Source organism: Misgurnus anguillicaudatus, chromosome 17, assembly GCF_027580225.2.
Source record: "Misgurnus anguillicaudatus chromosome 17, ASM2758022v2, whole genome shotgun sequence".
In the NCBI taxonomy this organism is placed as follows: domain Eukaryota; kingdom Metazoa; phylum Chordata; class Actinopteri; order Cypriniformes; family Cobitidae; genus Misgurnus; species Misgurnus anguillicaudatus.
Genome location: NC_073353.2, coordinates 24,589,981 through 24,609,644, shown reverse-complemented (window position 1 = coordinate 24,609,644; position 19,664 = coordinate 24,589,981). Strand labels below are relative to the sequence as shown.

Here is a 19,664-nt window from a genome sequence, read left to right as displayed (position 1 = left end):
ATGTCTTGGAAATGTTTTTAACCCTCTGTTGATTGATATTTTTCAACAATGGGGTCATGTACCTGCTGAGTAAGCTCTACACAGACAATGGCTTTTTAAGTGGGATGAGACTCAGAAAAAATCCTTTAGGACCAGGCACACTTCATTAATAGTTAAAAAGTTATTTTAATTGATGACAGGTATGTACTACTTCATATTTAACTTAAGTCTAAATGTGATTGGTTGCTTCTGAACACTGGCAAAATCACTATTGTAAAAGGGTTTGCACACTTATGCAACCTGGTTATTGTACAACTTTACTTGCCATTTTTTCACCACAAAATTATTTTTTATGTTAATTACTTTAATATATAGGTTTAAAGTAGGGAATTAGGTTGGAACAGGTTCCAAAATGATTCATCTTGGTTTCATTTTATAAATCACAAAAACATGCAATTTAAACAGGGTGTAGACTTTTTATATCCACTGTATATATAAGTTTTAATGTCCATTTATATTTATTTTTCACTCTTTTTATTATTAATACACAAAATTAAAAACAAAACATTTTTCAGAACTAAATGTCTCCTTCAGGCATCAGTCAGTATTTAGTGTGACTTCTCTTGGCACGAAACACATCTTGAGCTTTTTTGAGGAGTATGAAGTCCTGAAGTCATTCGATTAGAATTAGAAATTAGGATTTAATTTCATTTAGGTTTGAGAGATCCTGCAGCTGCCTGCTATTGCTCAAGTGGAAGAGGAGTTTACCCTAAATACTTGACACTTCAGCTTTTACTTTTATACTGTTTTTAATACTACATACACATTTCCATGTAAAGAGATTGAGAAATAATTATATATGATTGCTATACAATTGCAAAAACAACACATCTAATGGTATCATGGTGGCCTAAGACTTTTGCACAGTACTGTATATATGTATAAACGACTTAATCTTGTATTGTGAATTTAACTAATATTACTTTTTACAGAAAAGGCTTGCATGATTTTTTTTTCTATTTTGATGACTTTTTAAGGATGTTTTACTTGGATTCACTTGTTCAGACTACTTTGACTGCTTTAAAGGGATAGTTCACCCAAAAAATGTCATCATTTACTCATCCTCATTTTGTTTTAAACCTGTATGAATTTATTTTTTTCTGATGAACACAAAATAAGATATTTTTAAAAATGATGGTAAACACACAGCATATAGTGTGACTTCCATAGTAGGAATAAAAAATATGATGGAATTCAATGGGTACCATCAACTGTGTGCTTACCATCATTTATCAAAATATATTCTTCATAATTTATCACAATACTTCCATAATATTTTTTTCCTACTATGGAAGTCAATTGACACCATCTGCCGTGTGTTCACCATCATCCTCTCAAAATATCTTTTTTTGTGTTCATCAGAAAAAAGAAATAAATACAGGATTAGAATAACATGAGAGTGAGTAAATGAAGAATTTTCATTATTGGGTGAACTTCATTAGTCTTAATTCAAATAAGTGGCTAATTCAAAATATAGCAGCACGCCATGATTTCAGGCTATCTGTAAATAAGATATGGGGAACAGGATAAAGTGGAACCAAGTTTGGAATTTTTTTTATATTTTATTGGAATTTGGTAATAAATGTCTTTTGTTTTAAGTTCTGGCCAAATGAACAAAGAGGTGAATTTAGGAAAAGTTTTGAGTAATTTGACTAGGAGATAAAGGCTGAAGAGGTTTTATTCTTGCAGGTGAGAACTAGATTATTCATTTGGTATTTACAATGTTATAAAAAATCTGACTCTGGTCAGTACTCCAAAGTCACAATTGTTACTACTTCACAGATTTACTGAAATTTCTGCTTGTTTTAAGATACAACACTGATGAAAAATATGCTACAACATTTCTTTCTTTACCAAACTATCTTCTCTTTAAAATCTGCCTTAATCTATCTCACTTGGTCTCAGTAGAGATCTGCAGTAAAGGTGTGCTGATCTCACTGGACTGGTAACTGCTGGTGACTTTCAGCAGGCAGCTGAGCAACATGTCTTTGGCCCGTGCTGTCTCCATGTTCTGCTCTCGGCTCAGTTGAAGGGTCATCTGGTCCAGGCTGGTCTGCAGAAGCTCAGAGGCCATAACCGGCCTCATCCCTGCGGGTCCCTCGGTCAGGTACTGCCTGTACAGCTCCAGGAGCTGCTGTTCCAGGTAGCTATTAAGCTGCGAGTTAGAAAGCGGGCGACCGAGCTGCATAAGAGAGGAACGTTCACGGGCACTCTCGTCCCTCCAGCGCCTTGAATTTCTGTATTTATGGACCAACGGAGGGAGCAGGGATGGTGTAGGAACATCTCCAGAAAGAAGGAAAGGACCAGTTTGGGGGTCCTGACTGTGGTCTCGCTGTACGTCACTTGCACCAGGGCTGAGAGGCATCACTTGGCCACCAGCAATGTGTAGATCACTGTAGTGTTGGCAGATGCTGTGGCAGCTGGAAGGCACCAGAAACGCCTCCGTTTCTGGTGAATCTGTCTGCCTGGGGATATCCATACCTGGGGAGAGCTGCCTTACTGCAGATGGGTCTATGGAGGACGAATGGACATTGCTTTGCTGCGACTTGGTCGAGGTTGTTTCGGCATGTCGATCTACAGATGTGTGGATTAGGATTTGGGCCGAGAGGTGATTACTTAGTGGAGGTGATGATGGTGGAACTGTGCAAGATGATGGAGGACTTGCACATTCAGATTGAGACTCGAACGTCAAACACCACAGCTTACTTTCACACAGCATCTTCAGGTACACACAGAGAAGTTAAAGTTTAAGCTAAATGTAAAATCAATAGCTTCGACCACACACAATCTCCAAAACACAAAATGCATTTGGCAGGCACTTCTAACCAAAGTGGTTTACAGTCCATACAAGTTATACATTTAAGCAGTATGTAAAGCAGTACATTGTGATGACATATATAAGAATTGTTATTTTAGAGTTATAAAAATTAATTGGCTGCAGAAATCCTTTAATTTTACCAAAGCTTACCTTTCTTTTTACTGAAGAATCTTTGGACACTTAGCAAGGCTTCACCTCTTGTTTTGTGCAGTTATGTTTGCAGCTCCCATGCATTCACTTCTGTAAGTAGTTTTGTTTCATTAGAAGTAAAAACTGTTCCTCACTTTTATGCTTTAGTGAAGGAGGAAGTGAAAGCATTAAGTACAATGAGATTTTCTGTGTAAGTTTTATTTGTGAATTTTTGAGTGAAACAATTCTTAATTGTTGCATCTTGCAGTAATACAAGCTTGTAGTAGTCCTCTAATAGATACAGGCAGTTGCACAGTTTAAAACAGTTTTATTGTACTATTTATTATTATCATGCATAACCCGCAAGACTCTGTGTGACACCTGTGTGACCATTGGAAAATACCCACATTACTTCCATCTCACGGGAGCACACACCACCTTCTCTTATTTCCCCTTGGTTTTCTTTCTAAGCAAGCATGTAGTTATGGGTAATTTCCCTAATGGAAGTATTTAAATATCACGTATTTATATAGTGCTATTTTACCATGTTGTATTGTCTCAAATTATAACAACTTTATGTTATTAAAGGGGCCATGGCACAAGACTTTTTTTAAGATGTCAAATAAATCTTTGGTGCCCCTAGAGCACATATGTGAAGTTTTAGCTCAAAATACCATATAAATAATTTATTATAGCATGTTAAAATTGCCACTTTGTAGGTGTGTGCAAAAATGTGTGTGCAATGATGGTGGTTTGATGCAATTAAAACTCAATTGTGCTTTTCTCTGCACTAAATGGCAGTGCTGTGGTTGGATAGTGCAGATTAAGGGGTGGTAGTATTATAATATGAGCTCCTTATGACATCATAAGGAGAGCCAAATTTCAACGACCTATTTTTCATGCGCTTGTAGAGAATGGTTTACCAAAACTAAGTTACTGGGTTGATATTTTTCACATTTTCTAGGTTGATAGAAGCACTGGGGACCCAATTATAGCACTTAAACATGGAAAAAGTCAGATGTTCATGCCATGGCCCCTTTAAGGGATTACATTTCTAAATATAAGAATATAATGTTTGGCATATAATTGCAAATGTTATAGTCCTCAGATAAAAAATTTTATGTATTTAAATGGTATTTCAAGGCTGCCTATAGGACATTTAGTCAAGGAATATAATTGATGACTGGTGTATGAAACCAGACATATCTTTCCAGCTTACATGAAAATGGTCCTTAAAAAGAAGATGTAATTATAAAAGAACTGTAAAGTAACATACATAGAGATTTTGCAATAACAAAATAAACAGGAATATACATACTGAAATAATAATAACAAGGCTGAATAAAAATATAACTATTAAAGAAAAACAATATGTTGTGGGCATTTAGTCACTATTCGTATTTCTCAGTTTCTCTTCATTTCTCTATTTCACAGCTGTTTGCCTTGTAAAAGGAAGAATATATTTTGCAGTTTCACTACAGACAGTTTCTGTATGTAATACATTTTCTTTAATATGCTATTTGCACCTGCAGGCTCCAAATTATCAGATTTCAAAGCCACTCTGAAAAAAAGAAAAACGAAATTTGATTCTTATTGGTTAGAACAGTTACCAGGGAATACACATTGTGGAAACAATGCATACTTTAAATGCACTTTAAGTCACTGGATAAAATCGTCTGCCAAATGCATAATGTAATGTATTGACTAAGAGATAAAATTGGGGAAGGTGGAAAATTATGCTAGATTATTATTAGTTTTAAATGATAAGAAATCTACAGAAGAAAAATTAAGAAATAAATGTATTTGTGTACTTCTGCTTTTGTTGAGACTGGAGACCACGTACCTCCCAGAGTCCACCCAATACCCCACTAGAAACTTTAACTGTCCCAGTAGCATCAGACTCATTTGTTAAATATGAACACATGATTTGGCTATACTTGTTCTCAGTCTTAAATTTTTGTTTTTATCTGTGACTAAAGTATTTTGGCAAACAATAAATAGCAAATTGTCATCTTTCACCTACTCGAAAAAGTTAAAGTTTCAGGAAGATATACACACAAAAAACCTTCAAAGTCAAAAAGATACAAATAAAATTGCATTCAAATTATTTTTGCATTGTAACTACAATCATTACTTAAATGTGTGTAGTTTAATATGTCTAGGTTGGTTAATTATTCATTTTTGGCATAGGATTACAAGCCTGCCGTTGCCATGACTGACTCAGAAACCTACCATGACTTCTTTTTTACGGATACGAAATGATCATCTCTTATAATAGGCTGTCTTTAACCAGGTTATCTCAATATAGGAGTTCAGCACCATGGACAAGATCAGCCAACTGTCTTAAGGTAGTAAGTTGTTTACCAGAGTCTAAGGCATATGAAGAAACAACAAATTTTTATAAAATGTTATTCGTTTCTTTTTAGCTGCTGATGAGCAGCATCTTGATCGAATGCACGATGACGTTAGAAGCCCTAATGGAGTTTGAACCTATACATCCTATCAGTTTTCAGTTCTAATATTTAACCACTAATCCACGACCTCGACAGTGACTGTAATGTTTAAGAAAATCAACGCAGCTTTTCGTCCAAACCATGGGCATCGCTCACGGGACGGGTTCAGGAACAAAGATGACTACCACAGCGCGTGTACAGTAAAGTTGGTGCGCAGCACGTCGATGCTCGTGGTCGGGGAAAGCAATCGAGACTCGACGCTGAAGCGAAGCATGAGCGCCGTGAGTGTTGAGTCCAGTATGGCCCTGTATTATTACCAGAGCCGAGAGGACCGAGTGTGGCTCCTTTCCCAGAACCAGAACTGTTTAGAGTACTTACAGGAGCTGGTAGAGCTCAGGCGTCAATACACCAAAAGCATCAACGACCTGAATCTTGGGGAACGAAAAGAGAGCGCGTCCCGCAAGAAGCCCGCGCCACAGCCACCGCGACCGCGACAAAAACCAGCACAGGTGAGATGAAACTTGCAATTTTGAGTGACAGATACTTGAGAAATTTAAATCAAGCAAGCATATTTCACTGACTCTTCTAATAATATGTATAAGAATGGATAAGATTATTGTATTCGAGTTCGGTTTACTAGAAATTTAAGTAGGCCTATCTTGACAACCTGTAAGTTATTGATAGGCTACTCAATATTATTTTGCTACCTATACAGATACACACGTATAGTTGTAGTAAGCTTAATCAATTCATAACTGATCAACTTATTTGCTTTTTCCAAATAGTTATATTTAATTTGTGTGTGTCAGTTCTCTTACATACTGTCAACACTGTTACTCTGCATTGGTAACAGAGTTTGACAGTTACAGAATTGACACTGACTAATTTGGACAACAGGAAATCATGATTTTCAGCTACAGAATACACTTTTTACTATTACCATTCCTTTAACTCAACTGGTACACACAGAAAAATGCTGGTTTCCCCATATTTTACCCAACCATTGGGTTTAGCTTGGTTGTTTCAACACAATGCTAGGTAAAATTTTCTAGGTTAATTTAACCCAACGATTGGGGTTGTCCATACTTTACCCAAACATGGGTTAAAAAAACTTGTAAGTTGAAAGTATTACGATTGTACGCTGTTATTAGCAGTCAGGGTTCCCACGTGTCCTTGAAATCCTTGAAGGTTTGTGAATCTGGGGGAAAAATTCAAGGCCCTGGGAAGTTTTTGAAAATATACATACATAGATACAGGTCATTGAAAGTGCTTGAATCTATTTTATGCAAGAAAAAAATCGATATTCCAGTATTCCCTGTGTAGTATAGGATAACATCATAAAAATTCTAGACTTTTTAAGCACACATGCTAAGTTGTTCGCTTTAAATGTTACATCTTCCGTATGCGAATGTTGATTCATACCAAAATGTTTTTTTGTTGCATTTGACACATGAAAATGTCTTGGGTTAAGTATGTAACTGTTGTTCCCTGAGACGGGAACGAGACGCTGCGTCTCCCTTGCCATAATTCCTGAATCTCTGTAATGCCGTCTTTGGCAATATTTCAGATAACGATATACTTCCTGACTCCCACATCACCCTGTCTTTGTCGTTAAGCCTCACCATTGGTTGACTTTGATATAAACATTCAGACGCACTGACTTACCCCTGGAGGTGTCCCCAAATTGTCACAGCAGTGATGCAGCGCAAGTTCCCTCGAAAGGGAACTGTAACAATGTATCTTAAAAGGTAACACGATGTAACCTTGCTCTCACTTAAAATGTGTCCCCACATTTAGTCCATGAATTTGAGGGTATTGGACCTGGAAAGTCCTTGAAAGGTGCTTGAATTTGAAGTTAACTAAGGTGTGGGAACCCTGAGCAGTGTTACTGTAGCTCAATTTGTAAAGCATTGCATTAGCATTCCTAAAGTCAAACCTCCTAAAGGTTCAAACCCCTTGGAACACTCCCATACTAAATCAAATATATACAGTAGTCTTAATGTGCGATAAGTCAACTTTGGATAAAAGCATCTGCCAAATGCAGAAGTGTAATTAACTTTTTTTAATTAATTTTGATAAAAGATTGTGAACCAATCTACATCAGTAATAGTGTACAATGGTTTAAATGCATCTAAAATTTACTCATAGAATACTAAAATGTTGAAGGAAATTGTGCACAAACCAGAAATGCAAATAAAATATATTTTCTTGTATATCCAAGTTTTCACGGCCTGAACCTTCTGCTCCACCAATCCCAAATGAAGAAGACACGCTTCAGTTCTTTGATGCAATAATTGCAAGCTGTGATCCAGAGCCCCAACGAAAACCCCACATAGACAACGGACATGCAGATGTGGACTTTATAGGCAAGTTTGGAGCTAATCCTACAACATTCAAATGGCAATATTTAGTGGTGTAAAAAGCTTAAGATGCATTATATGTATTGTAGAATGGATCTCCATAGAAAGATCCATGTTGTTTCTTTACTTCATGGTTTCAGCCTTCATGTTTTTACATTGTTTCATGTCAATTTCTTTTGCACCCCCTTTCATATTTCTCTTTAGTGGCAACCAGTACCTGTGAGCATGACCTTCACTCTAACTGGATGCTTCGAGACCCTCGTCGAATCTCTATGACAGAGTCACAGCCCAAGTCTTCAGCTGTCAACCCTGGGCAGGCAGCCCAGCAGAAGGGCGATATGGGGAGCACAAGCAGTAGGAGACGCTTGCAACGAAATCCTATCCACCTGCCCAAAGTGGTAGAGAGTGCTTTTCAGACGTTGCGGTTTAAACCCAAAGTAAAAAAGAAAGACTCGCAGCTTAAGTAACCGCACTGGAGATACTTATATCTTCATTTTAGTGCCCAAAGGACAATAAAAACTCTGGACCAATTAAAGGAAGCCTGGGTAAAGTAAATATACAGCAAAACTATGCATAGCTGTTGTGAAACAGAGATGTAAGAAGTGATGTAATTTTAGTGTTTCAAAGCTTACTCACTGCCACAGCTTCATAAATTATCCATCAGATCAGTTTCTTTCTCAGTAGCTCTCAGTAACCAACTTTAAAAGGCATCACCAGAGCATAACCACATTACACCGATTCCTTGCGGGCTTGGAAACTTTTAATTTCCTTAGCACCAATTAAAGGACTCATTTGTAAGCATTTCTCAAAGTGGTGTTATAATTCAGCTTCAATGCAGAAAACTATACGGAAGAGTCCTTGTTGTGTTAAACTTCCTAGAGTTTTTTCTTTAGTCTTCCTTTAATGTCTGCTTTAGTCTTTAGTCACACAGTGAGCAAAGGCAACTGGAGCAAGGAACGAAAGAAACTTTATATTTGTTATTTCAGATGCACTTTCTCATATAGAGTAAAACTTTGGATCAGCTTGCGTACTTACCATGCTTTCTTACAAAACACCTATTAAAAACACTATGAAAGTGGTATTTAAAGTGCCTAGGATAAAAGCTTTATACAGTAATGTTTATGAATTATATGCATTTATATTTAAAAGCAGAAAGAGTATTCAGTCTTGTGTGTTAGATGTTTTTTTACATAAACATTTTAAAAGAGGAACTAAGGGCTTGCGTTTTAATTTTTAATACTAACAATATGGTTTCTTTTCTGAATAAGGAAATATGAATCAGGTATTACCCTTTCAGATCATAAAACCCCCATAAAAATAACAAACCAAACCTCCAATGCACGACACCAAAGCAGGTGAAATGAACTTTCTTAACAATATATATAAAATATAGAAAAACAGTAATTATCATTACATAAAGCTGAGGTGATGCTAATCTACTGTATGAATAAAAAATCTGTTGTATGGCAATTACACCAAGAGCAGTAAATAAAACAGGATAATATCTTTAACTTTTTTATAACTTTATTAGCAAAAAAGCACATCCACTCATCTGCACACTCACTCAATTTTTCTCTTGTTTGACTTTGAAGAACGCTGCCATGGTCTTCATGCCAGTTTTGTCAACCTTGGCAAGACTCTTCTGAGCTGCAGTCATCTTCTTTGGAGGCTGAGATAACATGGACCACATTTGATTGATATAATAAGTAAAACTCTTTAACTAAACCATGATATACTAATTTCACAACTGACAATACTTGAAGCATGCAAATTGTTGATTAAGGCAGATAGAAACAGACAGCAAGAGACAGGAACACAGTGTGTTTCTTTCATTAATCCCATCAGCACTGTGTCTGTGCTTCTAACTTACTTTTCGGGCAAAGTCAGCACTGTTGAACTTGGTGTAGTCTTCTCCAGCCTCTACTGGTTTATCTGACAGTTTTCGTTTCTATCAAATCCAAAAAGCAGTTACAATAATCATCAAGCCCACCAACTCATCTCTGACATGTAGGTTAACAACTATCGGTTATAGGGATGCACGATAAATCGGCAGACATATCGTTATCGGACGATAACTGCTTATTTTTAATATTATCGGTCTGATAGCAAAATTAGGCCGATAAATGAAAGCCCATAAATGATGGATTATTTTGGTTTGTTTAACCACTTCACTTGCTCATTGCTGGTCATGTGAATTTTTGATTGGTGCTTTCTGTGACATAGCACAAAGATGACACGTGTTGCGGGCTTAAGAAGAGTATGCTAGTCTAGCGCAAAGACAAGATGTCCGCGGTCTGGGAGTTTTTCATTGTGAAAATAATATGAATATTTATCGACCTACAGTGGGGCAAAAAAGTATTTAGTCAGCTACCAATTGTTCAAGTTCTCACACTTAAAAAGATGAGAGAGGCCTGTAATTTTTGTCAAAGGTACACGTCAACTATGAGAGACAAAATGAGAAAAAAAATCCAGAAAATCACATTGTCCGACCCTCTTAAGAATCCATTTGCAAATCATGGTGAAAAATAAGTATTTGGTCAACAACAAAAGTTTATGTCAATACTTTGTTATATACCCTTCGTTGGCAATGACAGAGATCAAACGTTTTCTGTAAGTCTCCACAAGGTTTTTACACACTGTTGCTGGTAGTTTGGTCCATTCCTCCATGCAGATCTCCTCTAGAGCAGTGATGTTTTAGGGCTGTCGCTGGGCAACTCAGATTTTCAACTCCCTCCAAGGATTTTCTATGGGGTTGAGATCTGGAGACTGGCTAGGCCACTCCAGGACCTTGAAATTATTCTTACAAAACCACTCCTTCTTTGCCCGGGCGGTATGTTTGGGATCACTGCCATACTGAAAGACCCAGCCACGTTTCATCTTCAATGCCCTTGCTGACGAAAGGAGGTTTTGAGTCAAAATCTCACGATACATGGACCCATTCATTCTTTCCTTAACTCGGATCAGTCGTCCTGGTCCCTTTGCAGAAAAACAGCCCCAAAGCATGAGGTTTCCACCACCATGCTTCACAGTAGGTATTGTGTTCTTTGGATGCAACTCAGCATTCTTTCTCCTCCAAACACAAGAAGTTGAGTTTCTAGCAAAAAGTTATGTTTTGGTTTCATCTGACCATATGACATTCTCCCACTCTTCTTCTGGATCATCCAAATGCTCTCTAGCAAACTTCAGACGGGTCCGGACATGTACTGGCTTAAGCAGGTGGACACATCTGGCACTGCAGGAATTGAGTCCCTGGCTGCATAGTGTGTTACTGATGGTAGCCTTTGTTACTTTGGTCCCAGCTCTCTGCAGGTTATTCACTAGGTCCCCCCGTGTGGTTCTGGGATTTTTGCTCACCATTCTGGTGATAATTTTACCCTACAGGATGAGATCTTGCGCGGAGCCCCAGATCGAGGGACATTATTAGTGTTCTTGTATGTCTTACATTTTCTAATAATTGCTCTCACAATTTATTTCTTCACACCAAGCTGCTTACCTATTGCAGATTCAGTCTTCCCAGACTGGTGCAGGTCTACAATTTTGTTTCTGGTGTCCTTTGACAGCTCTTTGGTCTTGGCCATAGTTGAGTTTGCATTCTGACTGTTTTAGGTTGTGGACAGGTGTCTTTTATACTGCTAACAAGTTCAAACAGGTGCCATTAATACAGGTAACAAGTGGAGGACAGAGGATCCTCTTAAAGAAAAAGTTACAGGTCTGTGAGAGAAAGAAATCTTGCTTTTTTGTTATTGACCAAATACTTATTTTCCACCATAAATTGCAAATAAATTCTTAAAAAATCAGACAATGTGATTTTCCGAATTTTTTTCCTCATTTTATCTCTCATAGTTGAAGTGTACCTATGATGAAAATTACAGGCCCCTCTCATCTTTTTAAGTGGGAGAACTTGCACAATTGGTGGTTGACTAAATACTTTTTTGCCCCACTGTATATATATCGGTTATCGGCCCCCAAATATAAAGAGTTATCGGCCAAAATTTCCATATCTGTGCATCCCTAATCGGTTACCTCTTTTTTTTTTTTGAGGAGTTAAAGAGAAGACAAATCAGAAAGCAAAGCATACGACAGTGAAAAGTACCTATGGCAAAGGCATAAATCAAGTCAGGCACCATTAACATTGAAGCATGATTGTAACATTCAGATACCCAAGGAAAGAGTTACCTTAGAAGGAGGCTCTGTCTCTTTGGGGCTGGATATTTCTGGTAATCTTTTAAGAAAAACAAAAAAATTATATCTACGTAAAAGTTGAAATACATAGCTGTGGACATGCCAGCCACGGCTGACTAAACGGACAATTTACGGTATGATAATCTCTTGTACATTTTTTATTATTGTATGAAAGCTAGCTTATGTTTAGTATGTGTACTTACTGTAGATGGCTAAGGAGATCTTTACTCAGGTCTTCACTGATGTATTCTGATATGAGACCATGTGCATAACGCAAGTAGTCCTCTGAAAGCAAACTCAACTCATAAGCAAATACTGCATACATAACACACATACTGGATATATAGTATTTTCATCATCTATCATTACAGTCACTATCAAGAACTCTTGTATTTGTAGGGTGACCATACGTGCGGATGCATCCTGGCCAGGATTTCGGGTGCGTCCTCCAAAAGTCATACCTTTCGACTAGTTACGTCATTGAGGTTTATTTTTTCAGGTTCTCTTTCAGAAAAGCAACCGTTACATTTTAAGGTAAGAATTAAACTACGAATGTATATCTTATGTTTTTAACTGAAATGTGAAAACATTGATGACGTATGCAAACACAACTTCCGGAAGACGCACCCGAAATCCTGGGCAGGATGCGTCCGGGAAGAATGGCATGTATGGTCATCCTAGTATTTGGACCCATCCTTGACGTGTTCACTCTCTCTCTTTTACCTTCTGTAGCATCTGCTTCTTGTTTGACTCTCACAAATGTGCTGGATTTTACTCCTCCACCTACAGATATATTGCTCTTTTTGAGCACGTTTACCGTCTTCTGAACCTGAGAGAAATATCAGAATATATTTCGAATACGTGTAGACTCAAAATACTAATTTCAAACAAGTTAACCATTACTGGTTGTGCACAAATATAGTACTGTGTATAGACTATGGAAACAAAACATTTTTTGGACATTATTATATTTTTGTTTTAGTGTCATTTAAAAATATCAGTATACACTAAGGAGCAGTTTCCCAGATAGGGTTTAGATTAATCCAGGACTAAGCATCAGTTATATTAGGACATTAAAGTAGTTTTACAACATACCTTACAAAAACATTACTGGTATGCATATTGAGACAAAACAATGGCACTGATATATGTTAAAATATGTAAGGGCAGGATGATTTTAACTTAAAACAACTCAAAAATGCATTTTAGTTTGGGACATCCAGGAAACGGCTCCTAAAACTTATTTTCTTGACATCAAGGTATAATAAAAAAAGCATAGAGTGTATGAACCTTTTTCTTAAGCCAATCTAATGTCTTCTCCTGGTTATATCTGTGAAACTTCATACTGCCAACCTCTGAAAAATAAGGTTTTATCTTTATATGTTGGGTGGAAAAAAGTGCATACTTTACATTGTACACTGTAGTTGTAAATTATTTTGCTTTCTACATGCCTTCAAAGTAAACTCACAGACGCACCTTTTTCATCTGTCACATGATGAATGGAGTCCAATCCCTGTTTGCATTGCAGAAGCCGGGTGCATCCAGGGTAATCTTCATCCATCACCATCTGTTTCAATGGCTGGAACTTTCCCTATGATTAGAGAGCTTACATTACTCACAAAGGTCAAATAATAAAACATGCTTTTGTTTTATATATACACATGCATTTGATTTATTTGTTTCCCTCAGTGGCAGTACTCTTAATGTATGGCAACAGCAGAAATAAAGGATCAATGGGAGTCACATACAGCAGTCTACCATCTGTGGGAATAAGAGTTGTTAAACTGGTATGAAAATCACCTGAGCATCAAAAATGCATGCATCAAAATGTTGTAAAAGTTAACTACTTCATGTTTGTGAAATAAGTAGTTTATGTAATGTAAACTTACCTCTTTGCACTGTCTGTCCGATAAACCAAGAGCGAAATTCCTCAGTAAAGGCCTTAACCTCATAAACACTGCTATCACCATGGCCAAACAGGTACAATGATGAACTTTCTGCTCTCAGACACAATAAAAGCACAGACAGCTGCAATTTAGTTTGTGTGAAAATATTTACTGGTTTAGTAGTTTAACAGAACTGTAAGTTAGACCGATCAAATTGGTACTGTGGCACTATTAGGTTGAGCTACCTGTAGCAGGATTTCTAAGTTTGATGAAGGATGGATCACTGTCTTCCTTATTGTCGCTGTGCAACACTGAATCTGAAAGACAAAAAAACAACATGACAATATCTAACTTGCATAACTGATATACAACAAACATCTGACAAAATGAAAGGAATTAAGCCATGATCCCTTAGGAAACCAAACCTTTATTATAGTAAATGTGTGGTAACTTCAGCATAACCATGGCTTTACAACTAATTTTCAATGTAACTACGGTCACTGCAGTGATCTAATGGTAAATTACTATTTACTAAGGTTTTAATACAAAAGCTATAGTTAAGGAACCATTACAATAATTACGTCATTGTAACATAGGACAATAAATTAACAACGTCTATTTAACGAGAGTAATCTGCACGTGCATACAACTTTTCTGCAAGCCCATAGGTGTAACGTTAGCATGCAACACCATAAACTTCACACAGAGTACCTGGAGCAATGACAACCCAGCTGTCGTTACTGGTGTGTGGTGAGCGTTTCTTCTTAGTAGTCATGTCAAGCACTGAGTTCACACGTTAAATTGTAACAACAACCGTACGAACTGAATAATCTAACAGCGCAAAAGTGGTAAGGTCCAACCTCCAGAAAAAATGGCGGTAAAAGTTTGTTTACAGTACAGAGAGGGGTGCGAAACGTCGAAGTGAATATTTATTCCGATATTTATTTTTAAAATAACGTTTTAAATACACAGCTCTTCTTAAGAATTAAAATTAAATTACATTTACACCAGGAATTCTTTAGAGGGGTTTTGTTAATAGCACATAATTTGAAATAGCTCCTGAAGCCACCCCTCAAAATGGTACGTTCTGCTTAAGTCCCATAAAGGCGGGGATTGGTCAGCTGTTTAATTCGAGCATCTTCCTCAATATTCTTTATATTATTCGCAGTAAGTTTGTATAATAACATATTTATATAAAAATGTAACGTATCTGTCACTTACCAATATACAGTCACTGTAATTTGTTAGTGTATTACCATTGTAAATCATATATCTATATAAATATGCATAAACGATAACTTGCACGATATATGCATATATCATTATAAGTAGATCGTGCTTTTAATAGTTAAGAAGTAATAGTTTCAGCACAAAATATTCTACCGTTAACTAAACTCATCAACAGTCGAAAATCATTGAGGTTTCTATCAGTTCCCGCTAGAGGGAGCCAATGTCTTAAAAATGAATTGATTAATGCCTCTAGGCAACATTGATGGTACTCATCCGTGGCATTAAATGATTGCGCTTTGACAGTTGGTATTACCTGTTCTTTAACATTATCTGGTAAAGAAGTTGGACTGCTCTTATTTTGTTAATATGAACAGGACCAAATAAGTAAATCCCTCTAAACTTTTCCTTTCATACGCAGTCCACGACCTATGAAGTAGATGAGAGTAACCAATCTTATTTTGCATCTGAGCCATTCCTCCTCCCACACAAATGCAAAATTAGGCAAACGCGCAAACGCTGCTTGCACAAACACGATCCCACAACATTGATGGAAAGCAAAAGCGATTGAACATTTTAAATGAGTTTGGATAAAGTTTTACACTTTTTACGGACAGTTTTCAAGCAGAAGCAGATGTTATCCAAACAAGTAATTATTGGACATCGGTAAATAGGATCACATTGCTGATCATGGAGAAGTTGCTATTATCACGTCACCATCACTCAGCAGATGTTAATGTGGGAATTAACTACATCAGAGAATTTAGAGGTAAGTAAACTGCCTAGAATAAGAAACTTTGAATGAAATGGCCATTTATAATTAGTTTTAAGTGTTGAGGAACTAGTTTGTCTTGTTTTATTCACATTACAGGTGACCAAATATGTCGTTGATCTCTAATTATTGATGAAACATAATTGCACGACATTATGAATAACATTTTGGTCATACAAACTAACAGCTTATTTGATTTTTCGAATTAGGATTTAATACGAATGAGGGTTTTAGTTTTAAGCTCATAAGAAACACAAATTTAATCGTTGAACTAAAAGGTAACATTTCTACATTTTACGTAAAACTTGAGACAACAAACTTTGGGGGACCATGAAACGAAAATAAATGTATATGTTGTAATTGTGTGTAAAATAACGGTCAAAATAATATTTTTATGTCAAAACAAACTGACTGTCAGGATTCATTGCAGGTTTGTCATTTTATCAAATATACTGTATTTAAACATTGTATATGCATATAATACAGGTTTAAAGTCAAATGAGCCTATTGTTTTATTTATCTTTACAGGAAAACGTTTGTAAAAAAATGAATTTTGACCTTTTTAAACGAATAGGATAATTCAAAGGTAAGTAAAAGTATACGAAAAATTTCGTTACTCATTCGTAGCCTACATGCGACGTTTTTGGAAGAGAAATGTAGATAAGTGAGTGAATTCGTTAGGCTACTTTTTTATTTGTTTTGACGCAAATTTAAAATTTAGAATTTTCTTATAAGAGAAATCCAATTTTAATGCGTCAAACTTTACCGAAATTTTATTTACCAACTTTCAAATTGCTGTAAAATATCTGCAGAGGCGATAGTCATGACGGAATAGATTGAACTTTATCAAGACCTTTGATTTATAAAAGAACCATGATCTTAACGAAACGCATATTCTTAACAGTGATAAAATGGCATAAATCCTACATCCTGTAGCCTATTACGTTGCATTTAAATTACTAGAATTTTATTTGATTAGGATATTTTGCTGGATACCTGTGTAACATTTTACTTTCTCCTAAAATTACCTACAGCCACGTAGATATATAGTTGGGAAATGTTGAGAAATGCTGAAAACCTCACCTCAGCTGTGTCAACAGGCCGCATGTTTTCCCTGTTATAAATAGACCAACTTACAAATTAACTTTTATAACGCTATACGTGCCATTCAAAATAAAAGCCGTAATATACAACATTTTAACAACTGTTTCATATACGTACCCTTTTTGTTAGTATTAGTTAACTAGCGGCTGGATTAGCCCACTGTTACCATAACTTTCGAAAACCCATTTAGTTTGTGTTTAATAAAAAAGCATGTAGCTCACAGCTGTTGGCAAAATAAAAGGAAATAAAATAATTATTCGTAAACAAAAATAGCACTATTTGCTTATGGCTTTACTATTCAATACTGATCTTTTCAACTTTAGAATTATTGTAGTACGTGTTTAAAAGTATATTATTAAAACTTTCCACGCATTGTCAAACTTTCAGACGCAGTCAAGTGCAGTTCAGCATTCGATGACATCTCAAATACAGTTAAACACGTAACAAAAGATCAGCCAGAAGTACAAAACAGTTGCATGAGTAATTTCTATTTAACTTACACAGATTTTGAAATATGCTGATGCAGGTCTAGCATAGTCTATATGAAATTTAGGTTTACTTCTTTGCACAATCATTCTTTGATTCATTATTTATCCATTGCACTCAGTGTATGAACTGAAGATAATACTTAGCCTACTTTTCCCCGACTCAATACAAAGAAAAAATATATTCGAGCTCGGTAGTTTCTTAAATGTCTCACATTAAAAGAGGACTTTGCCATGCGTGAGATGCGGGGTTAAGATGATCATAATGAAGCACTTGGCGTCTCTGGAGAAGCTGAAGGTAAAGCATCGCTCACGCGCTCTGCGTCGCGCGAGCGCTGCAACCGGTGTTATGTTGTGTCGTAGAGATTGGGATTGTTTGCAGTTGAGACACAGGACTCGGTCCCCGTTCTGCAGCACGTGACTTAATCTGATCCTGTGTTTTTGTGAGGTTGGGTCGTAGAGTTTGAGTCTTGAGTGTCTAAGGTCGAGCGCTGGCGCTGTCTTTTTTTCTCCTTTTCGCGCAGCGCTGCTCCGCCTCCTCAACGCGCAACTTTGACGCTGTGTATATAAATACTGGAACAAAAGAAGAACTTCCTCGATAGCCTGTGAAACTGCAGTGTAAATAAGCTGAAACTTTAAGCCGAATTTGCATGAACGTGTTTGAAGAGATAATAGTATATAGAACATCCCCCCTATAGAGTCAAGTGATGTCTTCATAAATATCCTCAATTTTCCCAGCGCTTGGGGTAAGTGCCATTCATATGAACTTTTAGGTACCGACCAGTCTCTGCACTATGAATGGGCCATTCAGACTTATAACTATTTTACGAAATGATTATAATGTGTCGTGTTAGAGCTCGGTTGGCAGAGCATAAAAACTTTGAGATGTGTTAAGATCATGTTGTTGTTGAAACAATGATGACACGGGCTTAGGTGCAGGAGTGGCAACAGACGTCGAAGTAATTGTCGAAAAGTTTTTGACTTTTCTTGATGTAGAGTGTATAGCAAAGTAATAAATTCTAATATTTCGTGAATAAAAAACTTTATTTTAGATTTAACAGCACTGTATTAAATCGCGATGCATGTCAAAACATGAACAACTGTTTAGTTACCGGGTGTCTTCGAGATACGTTCCTGTGTAATGTCTAACCTGTTTGAGGATCGCATGTAACTACTTGTTTAAAATGTAAGTCAATAACTTATTAGTTTTGTCGTATAAAACTACATAATGTTCATAACATGCAAAGTGCGTTTTCATGAATGCTCCTTTGTCGTGTTGATCTTCTCAGCCAGTGAACAAAGAAACGCGTAGCATAGGCTCGGGACCCGAGAGCCCGTGGAAAGTAAGCGCCCTGTTTACAATAATAACACTGGCCTTGTGACGTCATGACTGACTGGGAGCTGCACCAATAGCAAAGTGCTGTTGCTTCGGCAACACGCTATATTTGGAAGGCTTACATCATCGGAGGTCTGCCTTTAGAGGCGGGATTTCCGCGACGTTTGACGCGCTAGTCTGGGCTTGCCTGCAGTGCGCTTTGTTATTACTTTACCTTATTATAAAATATAAAAAACTCACACGGATCTAAACACAAGGCGTGCTTATTACACATTTCAAAAGCATTAGGACGGGTAACTGCATACTTTACATTTAATAAATGTGTGTATTAGTGAAGAAAATGACAAGTTAGTCAAAGACAGTGGTAGGTAGTAAAAGGTGCATGAGTACTAATTCTAATAAATAGCATAGCCTGGTGGTGACGGAATGCAAAGAAAAGATAAACTGAGTCTTGATTTAAAAAGGCAAACTTGGTGATAACTTTGTTCTGGGTGCTGATTGGCTACTGTTAAAATGTTTACGCAGTCTCATATTGTGATGGTGCGAGGAAAAGATAAGAGTGTTAACAAGGTCACAGACACACAACAACTAAAGTGCCACCATGCTTCATTTTAGATGTTGAGAACGATAATTTTGCAATTTCTGTTTAGTCAAATTAAAATAAACCTGAACAAAAAACTAATTTGTAAGATGGGATGAGGTTAACCAATGGTTGGCACAGAAAATAGACCTAATAAAGGCACTATGTATCAGTAAAGGCCTGTAAGATGGAAATTGTAAAAATATAAAAAATATAAACAAATTATATAAGAGACATGGGTAAATGAAATAAAGCACACATAAATTTGTCCATAAAGATTATCACATGAAGTG

At 36.6% G+C, this 19,664-nt stretch overlaps 3 protein-coding genes across 4 annotated transcripts; 1 reads left to right on the top strand and 2 right to left on the bottom strand.

The window, feature by feature from the left end:
- Positions 1 to 1,474: 1,474 nt before the first annotated feature.
- LOC129452178 (TLR adapter interacting with SLC15A4 on the lysosome) lies at positions 1,475 to 4,081 on the bottom strand. Its single transcript, XM_055215876.2, has 2 exons — positions 3,008 to 4,081; positions 1,475 to 2,758 (listed from the first exon to the last, which is right to left on the bottom strand). Exon 2 carries the CDS (start codon positions 2,756 to 2,758, stop codon positions 1,931 to 1,933), a length of 828 nt encoding a protein of 275 aa, XP_055071851.2. The 5' UTR covers positions 3,008 to 4,081; the 3' UTR covers positions 1,475 to 1,930.
- A 1,146-nt stretch (positions 4,082 to 5,227) lies between these two features.
- LOC129452179 (uncharacterized protein C13orf42) lies at positions 5,228 to 9,174 on the top strand. 2 transcript variants are annotated; one of them, XM_055215878.2, is made up of 4 exons: positions 5,228 to 5,334; positions 5,413 to 5,948; positions 7,661 to 7,805; positions 8,004 to 9,174. In XM_055215878.2, the coding sequence occupies exons 2-4, from the start codon at positions 5,544 to 5,546 to the stop codon at positions 8,264 to 8,266; spliced, it is 813 nt and encodes a 270-aa protein (XP_055071853.2). In that variant the 5' UTR covers positions 5,228 to 5,334; positions 5,413 to 5,543; the 3' UTR covers positions 8,267 to 9,174. The 2 variants fall into 2 exon arrangements, with proteins under 2 accessions (XP_055071853.2, XP_055071852.2); XM_055215877.2 differs by lacking the exon at positions 5,228 to 5,334 and having other exon boundaries at positions 5,363 to 5,948.
- Positions 9,175 to 9,305: 131 nt separating this feature from the next.
- On the bottom strand, positions 9,306 to 14,833 carry rnaseh2b (ribonuclease H2, subunit B). The gene is made up of 11 exons (XM_073855215.1): positions 14,579 to 14,833; positions 14,113 to 14,184; positions 13,871 to 13,978; positions 13,668 to 13,742; positions 13,458 to 13,574; positions 13,272 to 13,336; positions 12,705 to 12,810; positions 12,185 to 12,266; positions 11,976 to 12,021; positions 9,670 to 9,747; positions 9,306 to 9,468 (listed from the first exon to the last, which is right to left on the bottom strand). Exons 1-11 carry the CDS (start codon positions 14,640 to 14,642, stop codon positions 9,364 to 9,366), a joined length of 918 nt encoding a protein of 305 aa, XP_073711316.1. The 5' UTR covers positions 14,643 to 14,833; the 3' UTR covers positions 9,306 to 9,363.
- Between the last annotated feature and the right edge of the window lie 4,831 nt (positions 14,834 to 19,664).

Coding starts and splice junctions, on each gene's coding strand:
- LOC129452178 (XM_055215876.2), bottom strand. CDS start 2,758: ATGCTGTGTGAAAGTAAGCTGTGGTGTTTGACGTTCGAGTCTCAATCT.
- LOC129452179 (XM_055215878.2), top strand. CDS start 5,544: ATGTTTAAGAAAATCAACGCAGCTTTTCGTCCAAACCATGGGCATCGC. Junction 5,949..7,660: donor CGCGACAAAAACCAGCACAG/GTGAGATGAAAC, acceptor TGTATATCCAAG/TTTTCACGGCCTGAACCTTC. Junction 7,806..8,003: donor TGCAGATGTGGACTTTATAG/GCAAGTTTGGAG, acceptor ATTTCTCTTTAG/TGGCAACCAGTACCTGTGAG.
- rnaseh2b (XM_073855215.1), bottom strand. CDS start 14,642: ATGACTACTAAGAAGAAACGCTCACCACACACCAGTAACGACAGCTGG. Junction 13,979..14,112: donor ACTTAGAAATCCTGCTACAG/GTAGCTCAACCT, acceptor GTCTGAGAGCAG/AAAGTTCATCATTGTACCTG. Junction 12,267..12,704: donor AGAAGCAGATGCTACAGAAG/GTAAAAGAGAGA, acceptor GTTTGCTTTCAG/AGGACTACTTGCGTTATGCA.